This window comes from Protopterus annectens, chromosome 14.part0, assembly GCF_019279795.1.
Source record: "Protopterus annectens isolate FY-2018-M chromosome 14.part0, PAN1.0, whole genome shotgun sequence".
Taxonomy (NCBI): domain Eukaryota; kingdom Metazoa; phylum Chordata; order Ceratodontiformes; family Protopteridae; genus Protopterus; species Protopterus annectens.
Window position 1 is genome coordinate 979,242,706 of NC_056748.1, and position 26,934 is coordinate 979,269,639.

The 26,934-nt window shown below is 37.9% G+C and overlaps 1 protein-coding gene across 1 annotated transcript in view; it reads right to left on the minus strand.

Annotated features, from left to right (window-relative positions):
* Positions 1–839: 839 nt before the first annotated feature.
* CCHR14.PART0H10orf71 (chromosome chr14.part0 C10orf71 homolog) overlaps positions 840–26,934 on the minus strand; it is a 240,231-nt gene continuing 214,136 nt past the window's right edge. Inside the window, exon 3 of the mRNA XM_044056772.1 lies at positions 840–6,536. Within this exon, the coding sequence (XP_043912707.1) occupies positions 1,741–6,384 (4,644 nt within the window). The 5' untranslated portion in view covers positions 6,385–6,536 and the 3' untranslated portion in view covers positions 840–1,740. The remainder of the gene's footprint in view (positions 6,537–26,934) is intronic.

Here is a 26,934-nt window from a genome sequence, read left to right on the forward strand (position 1 = left end):
TACAAAGACACAGCATGGTAAATATATGCTTTTGGTAGATAAGACTATGAAAAATAAAACTATTTTGATGAAAGTTTGTTTTCTGAATAATGTCATATACCAATTATTTTACACTTTTGTCAAAATCACTTTTTAATAACTCTGCTGTGTGTCATTTTAAATAACCTATAAAGACATTAAAATAAATAATGTGTAACTGATCTGTGTATTTTCTTTGTTTCTTTAATAAATTGATATAATGAGTTGATTACCTTTACAATATCATAATACTTTAAAGTGAATACAATTTTCCTTAAAGATGAGTATGTGAATTGTAGAAAAGAAGGCACTGAATGGATATCAGAATAAAAGTTGTAATATGATTTGTGGGAAGCATAGTACCCATACTACAAATGTGTTTCAGTGTGTCAGGTTCCTTATTATTCAGTATCTTTTTAAGTCTGAACAATGTTTCACTTGTTTCATTTCATGGATCAAGTTCTTTTGGTGTTATGATTGCTCTGCAATTTCATTCATGCAGAATGAATGTTATCACCTTGTATTCCAAATGACACTTACCTTCCTCATGTTGTAGGTAAACTATATTTTACTTTCCTCTTCGATTTCTGCTTTACCATGTACTGACTCCCATGGCAGTGGCTTGCACAATTGTCTGAAATGCAAGTGTATTTAAGCTTATGTGGAAAGTTTGGATTTTGCAAGAATCACCTCATGTTGAAAGCTATCATGCTAATTTAAATGAGAAGCTATTATCTGTATTATTTAATTGAATCATCATGTGAGTGAAAAGTTATTTCAATTAATGCTTTTATGACTTTAATGATAAAACACTAGTCAAGTTTGAAATCCAAAATAAACATTATATTCTGAGAAATTATTCAAGCATCCATGCAGATTTATATACACAAAAAGAGAATCCATTTAGAACTCTGCAAAACAGTGGTTCAAAAACTCTTTCAGAAAGTGCTACAGATACATAGTTCAGCAGTCCCCCAAAGTTCTTAAAAGCACGTGTGCAAATACATAACCTGTCAACTGCAAATATATTCATTATTATTTTTAACTTTGATCTATGGAATGGTGCTTTTAAAGGTCTAAATATTTGCATCAGTTATGTTATTCAATATGGCCATATAAAATCTAGATTAAACTAAGCAAAAAAATATTTTAGTATTGTTACTGTATACAATTGTACAAACACATTTTAATGAATTAGCATGTTGAAAATGTAGTTTCACAAAATGCTGCAAAACATTCTATACCAGTTAAGGTAAATAATTTTAGACAGAATATTTAAATCATCTATAAAGAACTTTGACTAATGTAGCATTAAAAATGATTAATTACTTGCATTAGGCCTCCTAGACAAAATATTAATTCTATACACAGTTTGTGACGGGGAGGTTCGGCAAATTTGTGTAAGATTTTAAAGCTTGGCTTTACTGCCCTTCAAGGACAATCACTTCTTCAGTGCTTTGCACTGAAGTTATTATTAAAATAATAATATGTTCTGTAAACGATATAGTCTGGAAATATTTGAGTTTTATTTGAGAGAATACCTTCTGTGATAGATGTGCAAAAACTGTCTAGTAAAGTCTATGTTACAGCAATGTGCTGGTTTTGATAGAACATTCATTGCTTTATATTGCTTTTGTATAGTAATTGCATAAAAACTCATCACTGTTTTAACATTCTTCAAACATACATGTGGCTGTGAAAAATAATATTTTAGTGTTCTACTTATAAGTCGTCAAAAGCAAAATCTTCCAATTCATTCATTGAAATTATGTCTGCATTCTTACATTCAGATATATGCTTTTCAGAAGGATGATGTAGTTCATCAAAATGATACTTATAAGGATTGTATACGGGTTCAATGTATGGCTGATTCTCTGCACCTTCTGACTGATAAGTATCGGTTGGGTCAGTAAGGTATACTAATGGATTCTCCAGTTCCATGGGTTCTCCCATTAGTGCTGCCGGGGCAGAAAGCTGAGAAGGCGATCTTAAAGTTGTGACAGTTGTTAATGGTAAAGACAAGAAACTCGGATACAACAAATAAGGGGTATTTAAAACTTCTAATGAGGATGCATGTGATAAATCTGACTCTGCCGATGGTACAGACACCTGGATATATTTGCCTGTTTCAGGATCATAGAAGGTCTTTTCTTTCATTTGAAGGGGTATATCAACAACAAAATAATGACCAGACTCTGGGTCTTGAAGAAGTTTCCTCTGTGTGACAGGAAATGATGACACTGGCATTACTGACTGTGTTCCACTGAGAGCTAAAATGTTAGGAAGTGAGGAAGCAAGAGAAGAATCAGGAATTGGTGAATTACTTTGTGGATAAAGTAAATACTGAGAAGTTGAATCTTCTGGTATTGGTGATGTTGGTACACTACAAATGTCATTAACTTCTGTCCTATGAATGTCTCCACTGTCCTCCTTATTTTGTATCACCTTTGTCTTTTTCTTTCTGTTAGCTAATTTCTTTGCACGTCGGATAGCTTTTTCACTTTTAGGTGGAACTGATGGAGGTTTGCCTGTTGTTCTTTCTGAAGAAGGCACAGCATTTAATATTTGACTTGCAGATCTATAGTTATCAACATTTGCTGCCCGTTGAGACATTTCTACAGAAGTCACACAAACGGGATTTTCTTCTATACCCTCCAAAGTAGAATCTGCTTTGTTTCTTTGTGAGGTAACTGATTCTGGAAAGTGTGTCATATCTTCTGACGCTGTGCTCTGATGTGTGGTGTGTTTTGCATCGTCAGAAATTGGACTAAACAGAGCTGAACCCACTGCCCCTTCTGAAACAGAACTTGTTATAATAGGACTTAAAATATCATCAGACATACTAAGAGTTGTAAAATCTTCCATTCCACCACCACTTGCTACTCCTGAATCACATCTTTCACTTACAGATTTTGTATTTTCTCTGTTATCACATATTGTGTTGGTTATAACTGAATCCTTTAAATTGTTTGATATCTGTTTTGATGTGCTAGGTTGTGGCATTATGCCAGAATAGTCTGAACTCCCCAAACCCCTTGACAATATGGATGGTGGGGTGATGCCCACTTTGCTGTCGGAAATTACTTTACTGAATGCAGAACCAGCTTCATGAGCCATGTCATCTGATGTAGATGAATTCTGTAACTTCTGTAACTGCAATTCTGGCAAAAGGGTAGGACGTGACTCTTTAATATGCAGAGATGGTATTTCATTTTGAGAATTTAATTGTGCATGAGTTGCTGTTTCCTTGGCGTTGTCCAATGGAGCATTTTCAGAAAATGGTTTCAGCACGGGCAGCTTCACGGTCCTTATTAAAGGAGGGGATTTAAATGTATTGTCCTTAACCGAAAACATGGTCAGTTTGCAAGGGGTTGAAGGAGTAGTTGGTGTTGATGCATCTGACTTGTACGAGTTCTCCTCCAGCAATGGCTCCATTAAGTTGCTTATTTCCATTTGTTTCAATAAGTCCCGCAGACCTTCTTTCAACATTCTTTCACTTTCACCATTAACATCTGAAATGATCTTCTCACCTGTCTTATCACTTTTACTGCCATTACTTAAATCATAATACTGCAGTTCTGCCTTTGCCACATGCCCTTCCTTATTTGCAATGTCTTTAACACCTAAGTTATTGCATTTACCACCACTATCTTCACTATTATCACTTGTCTTTGTGCGCTCCTTCTCAGAATGATTAATGCCTTCCATGGCCAAGTAAGACGGTCTAGAAAATGCTTTGCTATCTTTGTTTACTTTGTTAGGATTCAAACATATTTGCCTTTGGTATGATTCTTTTTCCCATACTGGCAGTATAGGGCTTGCTGCACTTTTTCTGCCGCTTGGAACAATTTGGTGCCCGTTACCAGTTTTACTGGTGGGCAGAGCTGGCTCTGAAAACTGAGAAGCAGCATAACGTTTCCTGACAAAATGGGGTGTACCTGCTTTGCCTTCAACTTCTTCCTTTATGTGCAGATTTAAATTGGGGCATTTCATTTTTTCTTTTGATACAAGCCGCTGGTCAGACATTACATATCCTTCATGTTCTTTTACTTTCTCATGATGCTTGTTACTTTCATGAAATAATTTTATATTACACTGTTGGCTATTATTTTCAGGAACTTGTATATCCTTTAAATCATCTTGTTTATTACTTTCAGGAACTATTGTATCTGATTCTTTAAGGCTACCTGAATCTTTTATAGTCTGAGGTGAACTTAAGGTAAGATAGTTATCTGTTTTATTTGCATCAGCATCATATTTATTAGGTACTGCTTTAACATCTGATGTTTGCAAACTGGGGGGTTCATTTTGTTTATTTGATATTATCTGGTCGACTTCTTTATTAGCAGAATAATCTTTGATACTTTCTTGCAGTTTTTGTGGCTCATATATTGCATTTACATGTTTCAGGCTGCTTTCCTGTTTCACAATTTCTTTATTCTTGGTCTTTTCTTCAGACATTTTAGGTACACAAGAAGGACTATAAGTGCTCTTTACACGTTTGCGGACATCTTTTAGGTTGAACAGCAGACTTGGAGCCTTGGATTTATAGCTCTCTCTTGATTTGTACTCAGGAGCTCCTTTTGCATCATGATCCTGATTTGTTTTATCTATTATTGGTGGACTGATGGCAACTGATCCTATTTCTATGGAATCTGTCTCTTGCCTTGTTGGAATTATGGGTGTCAGAAGTTTTATTATGTCAAATGAAGGACTTGTGCTCTGTGGGGTTTGTTTAACTGATGTAATGGGTTTTGGGGGAGCTGTTGTAAGCTGTCTGGCTGTAGAAAGTGATGGACTCCCACTACGAGGTACTTCTTGAGGTGCGGTATTTTTCTCTTTATACTGAGATCCTCTGTGCCATTTAGTTGCATTATTTGTGGGACTCCTAGAGCAGGGTATGGAGGTACCTGATGGACCGTTTTCTTTAAGATGAGATGTGGTTTGCTGTTTTGCAATAAATGTAGAACCTTCATTGTGGGTCACTTCCTTGGCAAAACAAGCATTTTCTTTAAGGTTTGACACTTTTTTAGTTGTATTGAAACCATTGCCATCAGAATGCTTAAATGTCTTTATAGAAAGCCCATTTTCTTCAAGGTTTGCTGCTACCTGTTTGTTTGGCAGCTGGCTGTTAACTTCTTTCATTTTATTTTGCTCACCTGAGACTACCAGCTCAGGTTTTACTCTTCCTTTGACTGTGCTTCTAGACCTTCTCCAAGGAGGGCACACAGCCACTAACCCAGACTTATTTTGTGGCATGGATTCCTCAGATTTGGGCACTAGCTGGGGTACAGGCAGGTTGAGCTGAACATTCGATGAGTGCTGTTTTTCTTTAGTTTTCTTTGATGTTTCTATTCCAGTGAATGATTCATGTACAGCTTTATGGACATTTTCTATTCCAAGGGCTTTCTCACATAAGTTAGAAAGGTCAGTTATTTTGAAGAAATTGTTAATATCTTCTTCTTCTTCTTCTTCTTCCTCCTCCTCCTCCTCTTCCGAATTTCTGTGACCTTTCCACGATTTGAATGCACTGTTTTCACTATGAAGGAAAATGCTTTTTGATGGCAGCTTTTTCTCCCTATTTAACTTTTCACTTTTGTTCTTGCTGGTTTTCTTATTAGAATTCAATGAAGGTATATCACTTTGACCATGATCTGAAACAACTACACACTTAGAATCTTTTTCCATTGCTTTAAAGTCATTTAATTCATTGGTTTTCCCTAGCTTTTTGGATTCTTTACTGTGACTGTGGCTTTCTTGACATTTAGCGGACTGTTCTAACAAATCTTTCTGAAGTTTTAACACTATGGCATCATCTTCATTTTTCACATAACTTTCCATTTGTAGCCTGTCATTCTTTGAATGCTCTTCATTTAACTTTTCTGCACTTACATTTGACTCTCTTCCCAGTTCTTCATTTGTACTGAACGCTTTTATCAGAGAGGACACTTTTGAAACAGGTTTGTTCTTTTTTGGTGTCAAAGAAGGAAGAGCTTTATTTTCAGCTGTTGCTATATCACTGTTTACAAATGTTTCTTCTTGGACAGTATTCAGTAAGGCAGGCTGCAAGCGTATAAACGTGACTTCTTTGCCAACATCATTTGGGAGTGAGAGCTTCTTTAAAGCATTCATTTCATTTACACTTTTCTTTTTGTTCTTGCTATTATGAGATTTGCTAACATGGAAAGCAGCTTTTCTTGGTGTGGTCATAATAGATTTAGGCTCATCATAAGGTCCTTCAGCTATACATAGACTTCTGAAGGCACGGTCAGTAAGGCTGCTGACCTCTCTGTCTGTTTCATCCATGATGCTTCCAGCACAAGACACACGATTAAGTCTATGACTATGTTTCTGATGCCCCTGCATGTTGCTTCTCTAAATATATAAACCTGAACCAGGCAGTTTTCTATTCACTTAAGATAATTTGACTATTTCTGATTCTCTTTTAAGCTAATTTTCATGCAGTATTCACTTTAGGAACTCTCATCTCTGTAGTTCTGAAGGTATGTATTCTTTGGCTGCCAAAAAAAAAAAAGTAATTATTAGAACGTTATATCATATGACACATTAAGTATACAATAAAATGGAAAAGCATTTAAGAATAGCATTTTGCATACCAGCATTACTCAGGTCAGGTTAGGTTATTTTGTATGCCTTATGAACTAATTTGATGTTAGCTACATATATGTAAAAAATTAAATATTGTCTGAGGTGTGTGGCTGTCAGGTATATTAAAATCCTTCAATGCACAACTGGGCGCTTGAGCCATTAACAGAGTTTTTGAGGCCTGCTCTATTTCTAGGACACATACTCCATAATTACCCCTTTGGGATCTTTTGAGTTTCTTAAAACGCACCTTAACATTGTACAGTGTGGCTTATGGACATATGCCTGTTGAATATTAGTATCACCTAAAGACAGATTTATTTTCAGCATAACACTCACATTAGAATTTCATTCAGGAAAAATTTTTGTAAAATTTCTGGACTATGCTACAATTTTTTGAGTCAGATTTTGAAATCAAGCCACCGGATTTATTGAAAAGTCTTTCTAAGTTTGATGATTACCAGTTAGCAAAAAATGGCATGACTTCTAATGAAAATGTTTTGGTTAAGTAGATTGTGCAACATTTTATTTCGCCCAAACTAATTTTTTTTTTATAAACTGAAAGGCCAGCTCCTTGATGCAGAAAGTTAAAGCCCTGACTGTGATACAAATGTCCTCGAATTGACTAGTGTCCTAGATGCTGGAAGACCTGGCTAAATAGGGTAGGAATGAGTGACACACATCAGATCAGCCATTCTAGGCAGAGGGAGGCATCTAGGATCACTGGAGTACTGATACCTAGTGGAGAGTGGGCATCGAACTGGGCAGTGCCAGTACTAATAGACCCATAAGAGGGGCATGCATCTCAAACAGTATACCTGGTAGTATGTTGAAAAGTGTACATGTCCAGGGTCCGTATTATGGATGCCACTGTCAGTGGATGCTGTGGGGAAATGAGAATTCGTGTTTCATTACAAATACCTCATATGGCTGCCCAAGAGAAGACATAATAGGTGGGCATGCTCTCACTTCCTTGATGCTGCAAAGGATGAACACACCAGAAGGAGGAAATACTAATGATTGGCAGTCTTGTGGGAGAAGAGGGTATCATTTATTTTAATTTTAAAATTGAAATTATGAGAAATTCATAAAACCGGAGAGGCAAACAAATATCAGTACTGCACACTACTAGAGTTACCTTACCTGCAAGAAGCAAACTAAAACAGCAGCATATATTGTTTTGTTACTTTCTCCTAAACCCATGTTTTATTTATCCTATCTTGTTATTAAAATGTTAGCAAAGATGCATAACAAAGCCGACTATAAACATCCTCCCATCCATTTTCAATATCAGTTTTAAGCATTTCTGAGCTCAGGTCTAATGTTCAGGTGTTTCTTGATTTCCTGTTTACTGCAGGTAAACCCTTATCTGTTGTCAACAACACCTCCATGGGTTCCTTTGGGGGCTTAATTACCTCCCCCACTGTTCCCTCTAGTGTTAGCAACTGGCAAAGCAGCCACTGTATTACAAGAACCCCACCAGCATAGAGCCATTGGTTCTAGTGTCTGCAGATGGGTGTAAGTCCAGGACAGCCAGTTTTAAACTCTGTTGTATTACACTATGGTGGAGGGTGTGAGATTGCCCTCCCCCCACATAAGAACATTTTTGCCAGAAGCCCATCACAAATAAAGGGATTCTTTCCCTTGCCTTTCTGGCCTTAACATCTGAAATGCCATGCTTGTTACTACACATTAACTATAAAGTATCATTACTTCAGTAATTGTTTATATCATTGCTTCACTAATTATTTACATAATTACTTCACTCTTTATATCTAGCTATCACAATATTGTCTGGTTAGTCTTTATCTCTGAAGGCACTAAATGTGATAATCTTCTCTACATTGGGAAAATCAAAATAATGTGCTGCTATAAACAATATTTTCTTTTTTTCCCAGCATTTAATTGTATCAGTAATTCTATCACTATCTTCCAGTACTAAATACTGAGCTCTGTATAGTACCACAAACTGACACAGAACATCTCTGTTGCCTCCAGCTGCAACAGCTGACATTGTACTTACTATTCCTACCTCCCCGGGGTATTTTTGGAAGGAACCCCTCAACAAATAAAGAAAGCAATGGTATGATGCCACAAATCTGTGCATGTCAAGCAGAGTCGCACCCCAGCCTCCTTCAAGGACAGTCTCGATAATTGGAGGACAGCCTCACATATAATCCATGGGCCTATCTTATGTTGCCCTCCTTGATGCTGTCAGGAAGTTCTGAATATGGTTTATTGACTGGGCTTGTAATGGTCTGTAAGCTGATTGAAACATTCCTCTAGGAACCTGTGAACCTGAACCCCTACTTTAATAAGTTCCACTATTAGCCCTTGGAATTAGTCTTTTTGTATTATAATAGCCCGACTTGCAATCTCTGTAACTGACAGCTGAAGTACACCTACATCTATAGCACACGAACTTGAGCTTCTCCTTCTGTGCTGTGTTACCTACTGTTTCAGGTTGTGTCTTACTGTATGTTGTCACTTACTGTCTAGTGTGCTGCTGTTTGCTATTGTGTTTTGCATTAAGTTCCTACTCCACAGTAACTGCACTAACTGTATAGAACAATTTTTCAAAATACTGCTGTCATAAGTGGTGTGCTGCTGAGCTCAGTGTTAGGGCCTTTTTTATTTGGTATCTTTACTGTAGCCCCAATACAGGATGATCATGTATGAGTAACTAAGCACACAAATGTCAGTACGATAGGACATACTATCACACTATACACAAATTCATTCACATGCCAAGATTACCTAATAGAAACAAACAGCTGGTGCTTTTACACAACAACATGACTTCATTGTAAACAAGTTGCTCATTATACTATTCCAAAGAAGACCATTTAACAACACATATGACTTTGTATACCAAGTGCCTGAAATAGTAGCTATGTTTATCAAAAAGGATCTAAGCTTGACCATAACTTTTAAATGTATTAACTTAGTAAACCAACTAGGCATGCGTGCCTCTTTTTTATTTTGGTTTTTATTTTCCATTTGATTACCATGCTGGTGCAGTGATCACACCTGCCCATTTGCAGGTACTGCCAGGGTGAAATAATTCACAAAGAAGAAGAAAAAAAGAGAACAGAGAGATAGTAGGCTATACATATCAAAAACAGAACAGAAAGTAACAATATACACCAGAAACTGTACAGTAGCAATTAATAGCTGTAACCACAATTATGACAGAAATGTACATTATATGATTCACATGATTATATTTCAGGTTTACATCATGGTGGAAATGCTGTGGGGTAAAGAAGTCAGGACAGGGGATGGTGGGGCAGTTAGGAGGTGTTAGTAATGCTATGGGGTATAAGGCCCTTATGTGATGTGCCTGCTGTGTGGCAAGTAGAGTTTGATTTGCTGTGGGGGAATTTTTTAGAGTGCATCTCTAGATGGGGAAGGGGGATTGAGGTTTCTTTAGATGACTCAGGAGGGATTCCCATATTTTAGGAGGAAGAACAGGAAAAGAGGGTTTGGTGTAGTACAGCCTGGTTTGTAGGAAGTGCAATGGGGGGTTGCTTGGGAGAAGTGGGGCCACCTATTAGGCATACAGTGTTGCAAAAAATCTTTATTGACTTATTAACAATAAATTTCACTTAAGGCAAAGCTAACTGAAAAGAATGTTCCTTCTGTATATATTTGTCTATCAAAATATTGAATTGTTACAAAAGGATTCTTAAGTGAAGACGGATGTTCATATTAGCATTTTTATGTGCATATTCTTAGTTTTATAGTAACTGAACAATCAGTGATTTGGCTTTGAGAAGTTTCATTGTTGTCAGTCCATATTCTGCTTTCTACCATTGTAGTTCATGTTAAATTCTGAACATTTGCAGTTTTTCCAGGTGTGATGGCAACTTATTCCAAATTCTTAGAAGGTTCTGAGTTATAAAATTATCCATGTTCTTCTTGTTATTAACACCTGTTCTTTTAGTATATTACAGAGTGCATGGTAGATCCTTTAATACACTACTGTTTGGTGAGGACAGGATCTGGAAAAGTGCTAAAGACACAATACACATATTCGTTTAATTAAAATGAGACTTGAAAATAGTGAGTGTTTCAGAAACGTTAACAATCTATGGTATACTAGCATTGTACTATGCCTAATTATGTCAAACTTGTCATCAAATAAGAACAAAATTCTGCATGATACATTGTAAACTGGTCTTACCAAAACATAATACATATGATTCAGAATCTCCACTGATATACATGCAGTGACTCATAAGATTAAATAAATTATTCATCAGCAGGTGCATGTATATGGGTGGGTGTGTGTGTGTGTGTGTGTGTGTGTGTGTGTGTGTGTGTGGGGAGGCTTTATAGAGTTGTATGAAGACCTCAGTATGCAGTAAGAGTAATTCTGTACACTACATTCACAATTCATATACATAGCTACCCCAAATTAAGGCATCCAAGTCAAAACATATTGATCAGTTTATGAGATGTTAACTTTCCAAGCATTTATAGGTTCATAGGTTGGTACTAGGCCATCGGCCCTAGGACCTATACCAGCCTAGCCAAACAACTCCCCGGATATTTCTTCCTACAATATTTACTTCCCTATTCTATTCCAGGGTATGGGGAGTCTCTGGGTCAGGAACCTATCCCTCCAGCATGTTTTGTTCATTGTGATGACAAGGTTTAGATCCCTGGAGCGTGCGGCTCTGAGGGATTGGGATTTAGGTAATGATAAAAGCAGTGAAAAGATAAATATGGTGCATACCTACTAAATGGACACCTGCCTTTATAGAAACACACTGCAGCTCACGCACCCTTTATATATCTTCATAGCAAAAACAAATTATTAGTTTCCCTATTATTCTTTGGGATTAAACTGCTCAAGTCTAACATACACAACAGTATTGGCTCTGGAATGTAAGTGTTATATCAAAAATTAGACTGCAAACCACATAAAAAGTAACATAAATGTTTTAGAAAGGGATTTATTTTCCTCTTATATATACTACTTCTGAGATCACACTAATTTTGAGGAAAAGCAAAATGTACTTTATGGTGTATTTTTCCGTTCCACTCTTTCTTCTTATCCATGTGACCCAGCCCCACTGACTAACTCTACATACAATTAAAGAAAACAATAGTCAAGTATAAGATACCCAAGCAAATACAGCCCACAAAAAGATGAATTGACTACAGATCTTAAGGGATTATTTTATGAAGATTTAAGGAGAAACCCCAAATTACCACCTTTTCAAATAACTCATTCTTCAACACCATGACAACCTGCTAATGGCCTAGAGATGTGTGACATTCCATACTTAATATTTTCATTAAGATTTAACAAATTTAGTGCAACAACATAATCTAGTTTCTAAGAAAGCCAGAAATCTAAACTAATTTATGTCATTAACAAAAACATCAGAATAGTAAATACCATGTGAATTTACAGGGCACAATGTATAATGATCTTCATACTCTCATCTGTAAAATGGTTTGGGATAAAACACTGTAACCTAACCTAGGCAGGTCAAATCTACCATTCCTTTTTGATCAGTTTATTTCAAAAAAGAGTCAAGGAAGTGTATCCATTTGACTGAATTATACCACCTCAGATTTCAGTGTCCAGTTGATTCAAAGTAAGTTGAAATCTTGAGCTATTCTATCGAGTTTCATTGTCTTGCCTACTGCTAATGTAGGATAATATTTCATAACAGGAAAAGCAAGGAAACTTCCAGGAGCTATTTGCAGCACTTCTTCAGGGAGAGCAATGAGGCTTTATGTACATGGCTTTGGATAACGAACACAAATGAAATCCTCATAATAAAGGGAAGAAGCCACAGGGACTGCAATGTGGATGAAGTCGGCATCTAAAGCAGAATCTTTTTTTTTGTAGTTCTTATAGCTTATGAACAAGAAGCAATTTCTGATATTCGGAATAGTGATACTGTGACAGACAGATCAGAACTGCATCTGTCTAAAAGTCAGCAATGTGAACAAATCTGCATTCTCTGGGGAAAATAATATTAGCTACATACTACAATTTAATATGATACATTGTTGCTTAAAATTTATCTCCTACCTGAACATTCTTCAAGTAAAATACCATAAATGAGGACAGGCTATAATACAAACTGTCTGGTGTGCTCACACAGCCACAGTGAGTGGATATACAGTGGACCGTTTGGCTGCCTTTTCTCACTGGTTTCAAACTTGTCTATTAGAACCATTATTTATTTTTCATTTTATTTTATTTTATACATTCATGGATTAGTACTAGGCTAACTGCCCTTGTGGGCCTTTTTAAGCCTAGCCAATTATCCCATATGAGAATCAAACCCCGCACCTTGTGTCTGGAAGGTAAACACCTTAACCATTATGCCAACCTCCCAGATATTTGTGAACCAGGCAGACCCATTGTGAACATCTATTTTCGGGGTGACTCTGAACACGTAACTTAATGAGGCAATGCTTCTAACTCACTCAGATAAGAAATAGAGATGAAGGGAGTCAGACTCATGACTGCAAGATGAAATTAATAACCTGAATGTAGCTTCTCTTGAAAACATTTTCTTACTTTATTTATTTGACATTTGTTGACTGGGTTGACAGGGAGCAGCATATGTAGAACCTGAGAGTCATCATTTATGTGGCTGGTGGTCATTTACCATAGCTGAAGTGGTGGGTAGTGTAATTATTCCAGGATGTTGAGGTCATCCACTGCATTAACCCAAGATGACATGCGAGCATTTGGTCTCCACTAGGTGTCATACAGCTACTGGGTTTCCCATACCCTCTTCCCAGGACACCCTGCTCCCAGGGTAGGAAGGCTGTTTGTCAGATGCTTCATCCTATCCTCTCTTGGCAGGTTATACCTGTAGTCTAAGTCCATTCTCAAACTCAGGTGGCTTGCCAGTGGTGCATATAGATGCCCTGTCTCTGTACCATTGGTCTGATTTACATTGTCTTTTTTTAAAGGACCATTTAGATAAACTACATGATTTAAAAAAAATCTCTTACTGTACATATACCACTTAATAGGAATATATCACCTTGGAGTAAACACCTCCCTCAAAAAAAATACAAATGAACAATGGAGTGAAAATGACACTTCAAATAAACTCACTGGAACAGGAAACCAAAGAGTATTTAGTGCTTATGTTATTTTGTTGCTTCAGAATAAAAACAAATATTCACATAATCTTCTTTTTCAGTTATTCAGTTTATACCACATGATTGAAACAGTTAGCAATGAAGTGTGATAAGGGGGTGTGGGGGGAGCAGCCCTCCATGTGGGTGGTGTAGGGTGGCTTGCCCCTCCTGCAAAAACACAGATGTTGGTGGTTATTTGGTTTGGTTTTTGGTGTTAGGGTTGCCACCCCTCCGTTTTTTTTCCAGACTATCTGGAAATCAAACTGATTTTCCGGTAGTCTGGAAAACACTGTACAAACTCTGGTATTCTGTTTCAAAAAGGAAACAGACTATCGGAGTTTGTAAATCGGCTGATTTACTATGCTTTTTTTTACAGAAAAGCATAGTAAATCAGCCGAAAGCAGGCAGCAGGAATGAAGAAAGAGGGTGTTCCTCACAGAGTGATGTCATCGCGACATCACAAAATGGGTAGAATGTGGGCAGGAGAGGGGGTGAGGTGGGCGGGGTTACTGGTGATGTGATGGGTGTGGCTTTACTCTGGTTTTAGCCACGAAAGAAGGTGGCAACCCTATATGGAATGTCAATTGTATGGTCTCAACCATATGAAGTTCAACATTCCTCTCTCCCTCCACACACACATATATAAACTAAAGAGTAAAAAGGTCACACACATACCATTCAATAAAAACTGCAAGAAAAACCCAGCCAAGTTAGAGTTTTCACTGTGTGATGCATTAAACCTCCTGTAATGGAGGCAAAAGGGATATGTGCAAATGACCCCTTAAGGACATCAAGTGTTTCAGCTACATGGCTTCTGAATGTCCACGAGTTTTACTTTCAGGCCAGTAAAGCCAAACCCTACTAGCTGTGGACATGCATGTATTGGCCTTTTTATTGACATAATCAGCACAACATAAGTGGATAGTTTGGCTATACATCAGAAACACGGTTCTTTAAACCTAATTGGCCTGACTGTAATGCTCATATGAGTGAGCACTCTTTTTCCTTGTTTTCCAGCCTACCAGCTGCTTTGTGTGTGAGATTGCAGTATAGTGGGTTCTAGGAATTTGCCCTTTCCCCACTGCTTTGTGATCTTGTAGTTGGTATGTCACACATGTGTGTGTGTGTACACATACTTGAATATGTGTATGTTTGTATATTACTGATTAGATTTTAATTCAACATTTAGGACTATTCTGGGGGGTCTCTGACTGAGTTTATCCTCTCTGTTACAGTTCAGTTGTTTATCCTCAGAAGCATTTAGTCTTGGGGGCTTCTTTGCCCTACACTGGTGCATGTCCAGATGTTGTGTGCCATATTAGGAGAGAATACCCAGGTGATTTATCCAGTAATTCTTTCCTGAATTTTGATTCTGACTTTCAGCAGTGAAAAGTTAAAGTATTCAATGCCTAATGCCAATTTGTTTAAGTGATCTTGTAATGAACACAATTACAGGCAAAGAACTTCACCATCATTATATTTACTGCCATTGGAGAGGCGCACAATGTGATTAGTGATTCAACCCTGCCACCTGCAGACATTAGGTGAAGGAACTGCTTGCTTACCAGTCTGCCAGTCGGACAGCAATGTTTGAAGGTTCTTAATGTAAGGATTGGTGGAAAGCCCCCATATATAGCCCCAGATCTCTGCTGTAACACAATAACAGTACCTGAAAACTGAAGGGTAGGCTTTGACCAATCAGTCTTTGAGGTAGATTAATTTCCAAAATGACCATATAGGTTGTTCACGAAGTGAGCTCATTCCTACCTAGAGAGAGCTTGAGCTTATTCCACTTCAGTGGACAATGAGGGACCAGAGGTTTTACAGTATGATGGTCATCCTGGAGTATAGGCATCACTCGTCCAGGTGAGTGGCTGGAGTACAATCATGAACTGATATAATGCTATGGAGTTGTCTTTTGATTTCCCCAGCTATATGTCTGATCCCAGACAGCTGTCCTTTTTTTATCATTTAACTATGGCTAGGATCCCTGGGAACTGTCTTTTGAAGGACTCAGCTATATGCCTGATCCAAAGGAACTGTCTTTTGAATCACCCAGCTATGAACCTCAGCCTAGGGAGCTGTCTTTTGACTCACCCAGCTATGGGCCTGATTCCAAGGAGCTGTATGTTGAATCACCTGGCTAATACCCTGATACCTGGGACCAGTATTTTGTTATCAGTCAGCTATGGGATTGAGTCCAATCACACAGCTGTGGGTCAGGTGTACCCGAGTCTGTAAACACTTAATCTCAAGACTTCCCTGGGTTCCAGTAGAGTCTGATGGCCCAGGATGAAGAAGGTTTAGTTCATCTCCTGGCATATATAGTTCAATGCAATAGATCACAGGCCATGTGATCTCTAGCATGTACCCCTCATCTCTGCAGGAACTGACTGCAGATGAGTTTGTTCCTTCTGGAATTAGTGCAGAATGGCACAAAATACACTGAACCGACTGATACCGCCAACATTCTGGCAGACAGGTTTAGTGCAAATTTCACCCCCTCTCACCCCCTAAAGGGCACATAACCATACCAGAAGAATGTAAGGCCCTGTCAATCACTGACACACAAGTTAAAACAGCCCTATCCAAAGCCAAAAACACAGCTTCAATGGGACTGGACGGTGTCTCAGGCTGTGTCTTACAAGAGCTCCAAAATGAACTAACCCCTCAACTAAACACACTGTTCAAACTCAGCCTCTCTACAGGCTATGTACCCACAGAGTAGTGCACAGCAACAGTTATCCCACTCCACAAAGGTGGAGCCACAATGGACCCCAGGAAATATTGCCCTATAAGCTTGACTAGCCTGGTCTGCAAGGCTATGGAACGCATCATCATGGAACTCATTACAGAGACATTGGGAACCTCCAAACCTTGGACCCTACCCAGTTTGGCTTTGTTAAGGGCAGATCATGCCTCCTAAACCTGGTGGACTTCTTTGAGATGGTTACCAAGGCATTAGACGAGGGAAAGGAGGTCCACACAGCCTACCTAGACCTCGCAAAGGCTTTCAACACCATTTCCCATTCTAGTACTATAGACAAGCTCACCAGCTTGAACATAAACCCCTATGTCATGAGATGGATTGCCAACTGGCTCATGGATAGAACCCACATGGTGAGAGTTGCAGGCTCTACGTCCGACTCCAAACTGGTTACAAGTGGCATCCCCCAGGGCTCAGTCCTAGGACCCCTCCTGTTTAGTATATACTTCTTAGAGGTACAGGCAAGCATAGAAGGATTATGGCTGACCAAGTTCACAGATGACTGCAAACTAGGGGCCATAATTGATTCTCTGGCTGATACAGACACCATCCAGATGGGTCTCACTGAGACGGACACCTGGTGTCAAAATCATGGCCTCAAGCTAAATGCCAAAAAGTGCATAGTCATCCCCTTTGGAAAAAATTAAGTACCTGCGAACTACCACATAGGTGGTAGTCCCCTAAATACAGAAAATGTAATAAGGGATCTGGGGACCCAAGCAGATAGCAATCTCTCCTTTGATAATCATATGGCCAAGGTGGTTAGAAAATCCTTCTATGTGGCCCACCTAATTACAAAAGGATTAGCATATAGAACAAAAGAGGTTATTGTGCCTCTCTACTCATTAGACCCATCATAGAATACAACGCCCCATTTGGGATGTACCTTACAAGACACCTGCAACAGCTGGAAAGACCACAAAAGTACCTCATCAAGAGGATTACTGGTCTCAAACAGATGCCCTATGCAGCTCAACTCAAGAAACTCCAGCTGTACTCGGTTGCATACCGCTTACTCAGAGGTGATCTCTGCCTGACATACAAGGCCATGTCCGACCCAGAATTGATGGACATGCTCCACCTAAAAAAAAAAAAAACAAATCCTGGAGAGCTACACGCTCTAGAGATATAAACCTCACCACAATGATAAATAGGACATGCTGGAAGGATAGATTCCTATCCCAGAGACTCTTCATGCTTTGGAACAGGATTCCAATATACATCAGGCAGAGCCCCTCATTAGACTCTTCAAGAGAAACCTTGACGGGTGGATGGGAAACAGAAAATTTACCCCGGGATCACTGCAGTGGCTCTGCTGGACAGTGGCAGAGGGAACTAATGGCTCTGCTGGACAGAGGCACAGGGAACTAATCTAAGGGGATGGTGAAAGCCAACACATTCTGTCTAGGCTTATAAATGCCCTTGGGCAGATAGCCTAGTACTTACCTATGAACCTATGAACCTATGGAAATGATGGTGGACTGAGAACACCCTTCTGGAACATAATAAACGACTGCTTTGTGTGCATTGGTGCTGAACCATCACTACCCCTAAAAGATCTAGCTTCATCACATCATTAACAGTAAAATAAAATATTATAAAATCATTTGGTTCAGAATGGGTGGCCAGGACCTCCTAAGATAAAGTCGAATGGACAAGCACCTATTCTAGGTAATAAAACCAAGGAAGATAAACAATGAGGAGTTCATTCTTTCTAGAGAAATGTATTTGTCATTACAAAAGGTGAGTATTGCCTGTGAGATGGACTCTCGACAGTGAAGAATGTAGAGAATTCATGAACTGGAGTTCATGACTTATGTGTGAATCAAATTATGCAGTTTTAACTGGTTTGTTTTTTCTCAATGGGAAATCAGAATTATGTTCATATGTAATGATTCGAGATGTCACAGTTACACAGCCTTTTTTCTTAGCAAATGTGTTTGCATGTGTCAGAATGTTGGTCATCCACTACTGTGGACTCTGCCATGCTGAATCGTGGCCCATCATGTTTTCTTTGTCTGTCTATAAAACCTTAGATTATATGTTTGATATTCACCATGAAATTACGATAGACATATTTACTGTCTTAATTACAGATATGCCTTGCTAAACCTCATGAAATGAATTCCAGTGATCTGTGCTCTATGCAGGTTCATAGACGTAGCAATATAGAAACTGGTGGTGGTGCCATTGATTTCATTCAGAAGGAAGAACTGGAAATTAGTGAATAAACTGTGCATTTTACATTGCTGGAACTGTCTGTTTTCTTGCACAAAGTGATGTGCCTTCTAGCAAAATTTCATAAAAAGACTTTGTCAACGGGTGTGTACATACATAGTAACAACAGGAAACAAGAACATTTAAGGCACAGGCATAAAACTGAAAATGGTTCCTGTTGAGATAATGATCCTGTTGATATTGCTCTAGAGTGTGATATGCGACATTTAACGGGTTTAGATCATAAGGAAAGCAAACAGAGGGTGAGTGTGTGTAACACTGCAGTGCAGTATGAAGTTTGTTAGCAGCACATTCCTAGAACAGGGTACCGTTTTGGCATGGAGCCTTTACATCTCCTGCTGCCCTTCCCATGTGAGGACTCTGCTACACACCCCTGGTTACTAAAAAAATGCTAACTTGGAGGTGAAGACACCTCAGAGTAAGAGGCGTACCTTCAAGTCTTCCATCTGTCTGTGAGGTAGTGTGGCCCCACCTGTCTATGAGGTAGTGTGGCCTTGGCATTTATATACATATTTAATAAGCAAACACATGGTATGCATAGGCTTCACAATGGAATTGTAGATGGAAAGGCCTCTATCAAAATATAACTACAGTAATTCTGCATCTAATTCTTTACTAGAGAGTAATTTATTTATTTATTTTACATTTGTTAACCGGGAAAGTCTGACTGGATACATATCCATTTTCAGCGGAGGCCTGGGGAGAAAAGCTCCACATTAAGAAAAATTTAGCAACAATTAAAAATGTAGATTACAAAGATATCTAAGATTTAACAATAAAATCTATTTACGAAAGTTTAGTAACAATTTAAAAAATGCAGGTTATAAAGACCTCTAGAAAGTTAACAATAGGTCAAAGACAAAAATCATATAAAGGTTACATATAGATAGGAAATAAAAAAACATTGTTGCTGATGCAGCATATATACAGGGAAAACAATCTTTTAAGAGAGGTGTGTCTATAAGATAAGCATTTTCAGTTAGAAAGTAAGGAAGATGAATAAGAGAAGGTAGTTTAGGTTGGAAGGAATTTAATTAGTGTGGGCAGAATAGTAAGTTATAGTGGGAGAAGAGGGTAAACCCATTTGTGAGCTAAGTTTGGTTTAATAGTTTCTTGGTGTGTTTTGGGTTAGTCGGGGTTTAGATATGAGCATGACTATTTTTTGTCTACCTCAGTATCATTATTGTATGGGTTAGTCGGGGTTTAGACATGGACATAGCCAGACTCTGTGCAAGTGTGTCTTTAGAGATATTTTGAATTGAGGCAAGGAGCTGTTAGTGGTTATTTCTGGAGGAAGGGAGTTCCATTTTTTTTCCAGCAGAGTTGGAGAATAATGAATCTCCAGCTGAGTTGTTGGCTTTGGTCGTTTGTACTAGCATTCTGCTGGATGAGCGGAGGGATGTTAGGTTGGTATAGGGGGTAATAATTGTAGTTAGAATCGGGGTACTGGTAGGTTGGTAGAGGATTTTATGAATAACTATGAGTTGGTTATAGTATATTCGATTGGGTAGTTCTAGCCAGCCTAATTTGTGAAGATTATGACAATGGTGGGTTCTGTATGTGGAGCCTGTGGCAAATCTTGCTATACTGTTATAGCAGCTGGTGATTTTGTTGAAGTTTGATTTAGATAGATTAGTGAGGATGGGTGAGGCATAGAGAAGGGAAGACAGAAGATGTGAGTGAGCTATGGCGGTTCTGGCAGTTGGGGTTAGAAAATTCTTTATCCTATATATGGAGCCTATTTTTTTATTTACTGTTTTTATGGTTTTGTCTATATGGGCATTATAATTCAGATTGTTATCAATGATTATACCTAGTAGTTTAGTGTTTGGTTCAGGAGAAATTATGGTGCCATTGTTAGAAGAGACTGTTATTATTGGTGGTGTTAGCTTACGTGTGGGGGAGAAAAGTAGTAGTTTTTGTTTGGGTTCAATTGGAGAAGACGATTATTAAGCCAGTTCTCTACTTTGTTGAAGGTGGCCTGGTTTAGGGATTGTAATTCTGTGGGAGTAGAGGCAGTGCAGATTAGTGTAGAATCATCTGCGTACTGTATGGAAGTTGCCTGTGGTATAACTTTGGGCAGATCATTGATGAATATAGAGAAAAGAAGGGGACCGAGAATAGAACCTTGGGGTACTCCAAGGGTGACAGGTAGAAGGGGGGATAGAGTATCTTTCCACAAGACAGCTTGTTGTCGACCATTCAGGTAAGAGTGGAACCAGTTACATACTGGGTTATCTATGGACAGTGATTTAAGAGAGTCTAAGAGTAAGTTGTAATTTATCATGTCGAATGCTTTTGATAGGTCGAGGAAGAGGACAGAGGAGAGCAGGTTTTGATTACGGTTGTGATTTATTGTGTGAGAGAAGGACAGAAGGGCAGTAGTAATATGTACAATATCTGAATGTTTGTAGGTTTGATTATACCAGTTATATAACAGCAGTCATATAATGTGTATTTGAACATCCCTTATGTATCTTCTGGGGCTGTCAGACATAAGGTATGACTGTAATGACTGACAGTCTAATTTGCAGTTACTACTGTAAAACTGATAATTTTGCAGGCCAATGAGTAACAGCAATTGTGTGTTATTGATTATACATGTAAAGACAGATATTCTAATGTCCTAGGTATTTCTTCTTCCTTGAGACAGCAATTGTGGAGTTAGTATATTTCTGTTGCAAGGGTATGGAATGCTTTTCCACTTATTTTGTGTTTTTTTTTCAGCTGTCAGTTTTTGACTGGAAATGTTTTTTTTGTGATAGACTTCATTATTGTTGATTACAAGGAGTTGCATTTTTGCCACAGAACCACCTTGTAGAAAATATCATTATAAGGGCTACTGCCTAGCCTTAGAAAAAGTGTGTAAAAGTAGAAGAAACAGAATTATTTTGCTTGGGTATGCAGAAGAATAAGTGATGAGTGACAATGTAAAGAACATATTTCAGAAACAGAGAGAGACGACAATACAACATAGCGAATATATATTTAAAAAGTACAACACAAAGAATTTTAGAGAAATAAAACAATTTATATAGTGGCAAATTTAAAATTAAATGCATCCAATTAATCATGAATGACAATGTCAAAAGGCTGGAAATAGCACAAGTATATTAAATAGAGAAGTAAAGATGGTGACACAGGAGCATCAGTGAATGCATTAATGAATGAGGTATACAAAAAGTTAAGATATAAGCAAGATTTTATCTTTTTAGTGTCAGTTCCCACATACTCCTGGGATTGCTCCCAGCACCCTCATATGCTGTACTCCACAGGTGCATGACTCAGACAGGGTGATATGATGATGAGGCCCTTCACTGTCCAGGGAAGCAAGACTCTTGGCTACCAAATAAGAACCAACCCTGTATGCTACCGAATAAGAACTGACCCTGTACCTCGGAGAGGATTGGCTGCCAAGATTGTCTAATCACACCGCAGTTGACTGGGATTTTGTTTCATATATCATAACATTGGTTGTGTGCTTGGATAGTAGTGAACAGATGGATATGAACAGGTGGTATGATAGCAGCCACCCACCTATAAGGGGGAACTTACCTTTCAAAAAGTCCTGCTACATATGAGTAGCCACATTTGTACAATCTGTAGTCTGTATTGGGGATCGTGCCAGAAACCCCATTCCTAAGATAATGTCCCCTTCTCTTCCCTCTGAGAGAGAGAGAGAGAGAGAGAGAGGAGAGAGACAGAGAGAGAGAGAGAGAGAGACAGAGAGAGAGAGAGAGAGAGAGACAGAGAGAGAGAGAGAGAGAGAGAGAGAGAGAGAGAGAGAGAGAGGGAGAGAGGAGAGAGACAGAGAGAGAGAGAGAGAGAGAGAGAGAGAGAGAGAGAGAGAGAGAGAGAGAGAGAGAAAGCGAGAGACAGTCAGGTAAAGCTTCAGTACCAAAAAGCTATTTATGTTTTACCTATGTATGTATGTATTTAATAAAGTATGAATGTCAGTTACTTTTGGTTTTGAAATTTGTATGTTTATTGACCTTGAAAGCATTTGGAGTTGCTTTCTCTCTCTCTCTCTCCCACCACCGCTGCTAGCACCCGTGTAGCTAAATCAAACCTGGGGCGGCCAGTCACCTGGAGATGAACTGAAGTAAGAACTGCAAAAAATCAAAAGAAAGCTATACTGCATTACCTGTTACTAGCTGCTTTGAAAAGATAACACATTATTAGCCAAAGTGAAAGACAGAGCAATAAAAGCAATTTTTTTTTTTCATGAGAAAGTGGAAAATAATTAAATCTGTTGTCCTATGAACTAGCAAAGAAACTTGGACTGGTAAATGCAGTTGTTCACACAATTGTAATGAAGAAGAGGCAGGAAAGAAAGAGTATTACCATGATAAAGGAGTTTAGGGTGCAGCAACACTATGAATGCCAAACCAATTAAAAACAAAATAGGATAGGTCAAATAGAGATATCAGATTTCTGAAAAGAACCACAGAAGGATGTGAACATTAACATTTTTGTTTGAGTGTTTGCCAACAATCACCTGCTTGTTGTCACTGATACATTTTCAGAATGTGTTATGGTAGAACCAGCACTTTTCAAATGTTGACATGTTGTAAGCAGAATTCTTTACAAAATATTTGCTGTTTTTGTGATACGAGAGATAGCGATAGCTGACAATGTTCCATCTTTTAATGTCATCAATTTACAGTGCACCACTGATTTACATACAGAATGGTGACTGCATTTAACAGCTAATGGGCTAGTAGAAGAATTACCAAAGTAAGGATTCACTGGATAGAGAATTAAGTGACAAGTTGAGAGCATGAGGCATCCAGTCACTGTACTGCTGCAGCTATCATGCAGTTCACTGTCACATAAAGCATCCAATCACCATACTGCTGCAGTTATCACAAAATTCACTGTCACATAAGGCATCCAATCACCGTCCTGCCAGAGCTATCACACAGGTTACTGTTTAAGCACAACTTCTAAGGCAAGATAAACTTTGCAGGGGTAAAGAAAATGGAATAAAGGGAGAAGGACAACATGAGGTAGTATGCTGATATGAGGAATAGGAGACAGAGAAGTTATTTTCAGAAAGTACAAAATGTATTATGAGACTTGAAAAATAATACAAATATGTCTCTTTATTCAAAGCAGAGTTCTACCGCATAAGAGAAATAAAAGGGCTAATGATTATTGTAGCAAATGGAAAATACACCATCTCCAAACACTGCTGTTCTCTGAAGGTCTAGCATGGCCCTGATAATGATAAGAGAAATTATTTTAACTATGACTTGTAGACATCATAATGAGTCAGCAAGTGACAGCTCCAGTGGGAGATTACTTGGCACTCCAAGTGTTATGGTCGTAAGTTCTGGACAGTTGTAAACAGACTTCCTTACTTACATGATTGTGTTTATCACCTGCTACCTAACTTAACATGCTAATAATATTCTTCTACATGCCATCTGTAAGTTATGACCCAGCTCAGTTTTCATTTTTCAAAAGGTTTTAATAAAATTAATTTTCCTGGCATGTGTTACAGGCTGTAGACTACTTTGATAAAGCATATTTATCTAATACAGTTTTTTTTGTGTGTGTATGTGTGTGTCTATGCATCTATGGACTCCTTTCAAAACTTTGAACTGCAAATGGTCAAGACCATAAGATCGAAGTTTTGAAACTTCAAACGTTTTGAATGGAGATCGCCGTACAGCACAGAATGGGAAATGTATAGTTTTCCCTCACTGTAGTGCAATCTTGGAGTTGGTATATTTATTCACCAGGGGTTGTAGGAGTGTAGGGGTGCTGGGGGGCTTGCCCCCTGCAAAAAAAAAAAAAAAATTAAAAAAGAATAAAAACAAATTTTTTTTTATTACAATTTCGAAGTTTCAAAACTTTGATCTTATGGTCTTGACCATTTGCAGTTTGAAATTTTGAAATTTTGAGCTTGTAAAGTAGATCAATGTGTGTGTGTGTGTGTGTGTGTGTGTGTAGATATATATATATATATATATATATATATATATATATATATATATATATATATGTGTGTGTGTGTGTGTGTGTGTGTGTGTGTGTATATATATATATATATATATATATATATATATATATATATGTGTGTGTGTGTGTGTGTGCGTGTGTGTGTGAAGTCAACAACCAGGTCCAGCATTAAAAGTATGTTCTCGCCCCTTAGATAAAATATCCAGGCAACAACAGTATCCAAATAACGAAGCGAAAAACCAAAGTCACTCAAGCTAAATATATTATTCTACATGGAATGCAGGATACATCACAGCTTCCTTCATGGAATGGTGAACAAGCAAAAAACCAAACTGGTTTCAGCCCCGGCATCATCAGTGTAGTAAAACATCTAAACATTACTCCCTCTTAAATAGCTCAAAACTTAAAGCTGTACAATCAGATTATCTAGAATACATCTAATAGAACATCAACATAAATAACCTAAATTATTGATATATACATATTTCTATTTACAAATAATACATATAAATTTAGATTTGGGCTATTGTAATGTCTATAACATGTGGCTAGACAATTCACCTATGTGAATGCAATGTGGACAATGATGCAATATTTTTATTAATTATTTAGACTGGCCTTCAGTTATTTTTATTATTTAGACTGGCCTTCAGTTTGCAATATGGTGACTCCTAGTGTTTCAGTACAGTGTCAGTTTACTTTTTCTTTTCACATTATTTTTTTCTGACTGATTTATGTTATTTGCAGACTCAGACTCTGAAGCTTATGGAAATATGAGAATATATACATCTCAAACAGATGGGGCTAACTGATTACTATATGATATATGTCAATATTAAAGTTAAGTCTGTAATGTTTTAATTAACACTGGTGGGGGGTTAAGCTTCCACCACTGGCTACAGACGGACAGACTAGTATGAAACGGTACAGTACTTGGAGTACTCATTATTTAGAGACATCTGTAGTGACCAGATCATAAATAGTCTATGCAATAGTCTATGCAAGCAATTCATAATTAACAGCATTTGGGATATTGACAAAAATGCAACTCCAAATGAAAGTGCATTTGCATGTAACAAAAATCAATGACTCATTTTCCATTCATGGGAAACGGGGTTACTTTGCATATTATTGGTATCTAGCCCAGTCAACAAAGCATAAATAAAATAAAATTAATTAAATGAATAAATGTACTGAGCTACTGATTTGTACCCTCCCAATGGAGAGAGCTTGTTAATATCAATATGCTGACAGGGGAACAATGGGTGTCACAGGAACACATCAGGTATAGCAACTTAAATAATGTAACAACCACTTCTTAAGTAGCTGTTTAAGCAGACATGCTTACATGGTACTTGTACAATAAAATAGACTCTGCTCTGCTGAGTATATCCTAGAATGTGTTTATAAATGTACAACAAGCTGTATGCAGGTATGGAATTCTTTTTCTTCATGCACTTTACAATCACATTATTTTAATTGTTTGTGTTTGTGGAGCTGCATAAAGTGAATTATAGTGATTTGCTTTATCCCATGTCTATATTCATGACACCTATGACTCTAGATCCTATGAGGAATATTAGGACCTGGAGTCCATTTTTTTTCTCAGACAGTAAAGGACAATGACTCCTCTCCAAATGCACAACTTGCACTGGTGAACCCCTGCTTTGTAGAAACCTTTGGGATTATAAAGCCCTTCTAAGACTGAGCTTTTGTTTGTTTGTGTCTTTCGGCTTTTCCCGGTTAGGGTCGCCACAGTGGAACTCCGGTCCGCTCATGATTGGTAGTAGATTTTTACATGCTGGCTTGCCGGGCCTAATGCACAACCTTCAACGAAGGAACGCCCATTTACGCATATTGCCACAGAGAAGACGCTATGGTCCATTAATTACTCTGAACACTTCCTATGATGTATCTAAGGAAGAAACAGAAGCAGCTTTGAATCATTCCTTATGGAACCCCTCATAAAATATGCTCAGTACACCTTTCTATTCATGAAAGAAATTTTTGTGCCAAACTCAGTTTTAAAATTATTGCATGTTATTTGTGTTCTCTGGTTCTTGAACATGTAGCTGATAATGTTTACAAAAACTTCCTAGACTATTGCTTAATGGCATTTGAGATTTGCTTATAAAAGTGCTAACCAAGCAATACATTGTTGTGCATCTTAGAATTAATGAGCTAGGATGATTTTATAGTCCTATGGTGATGCA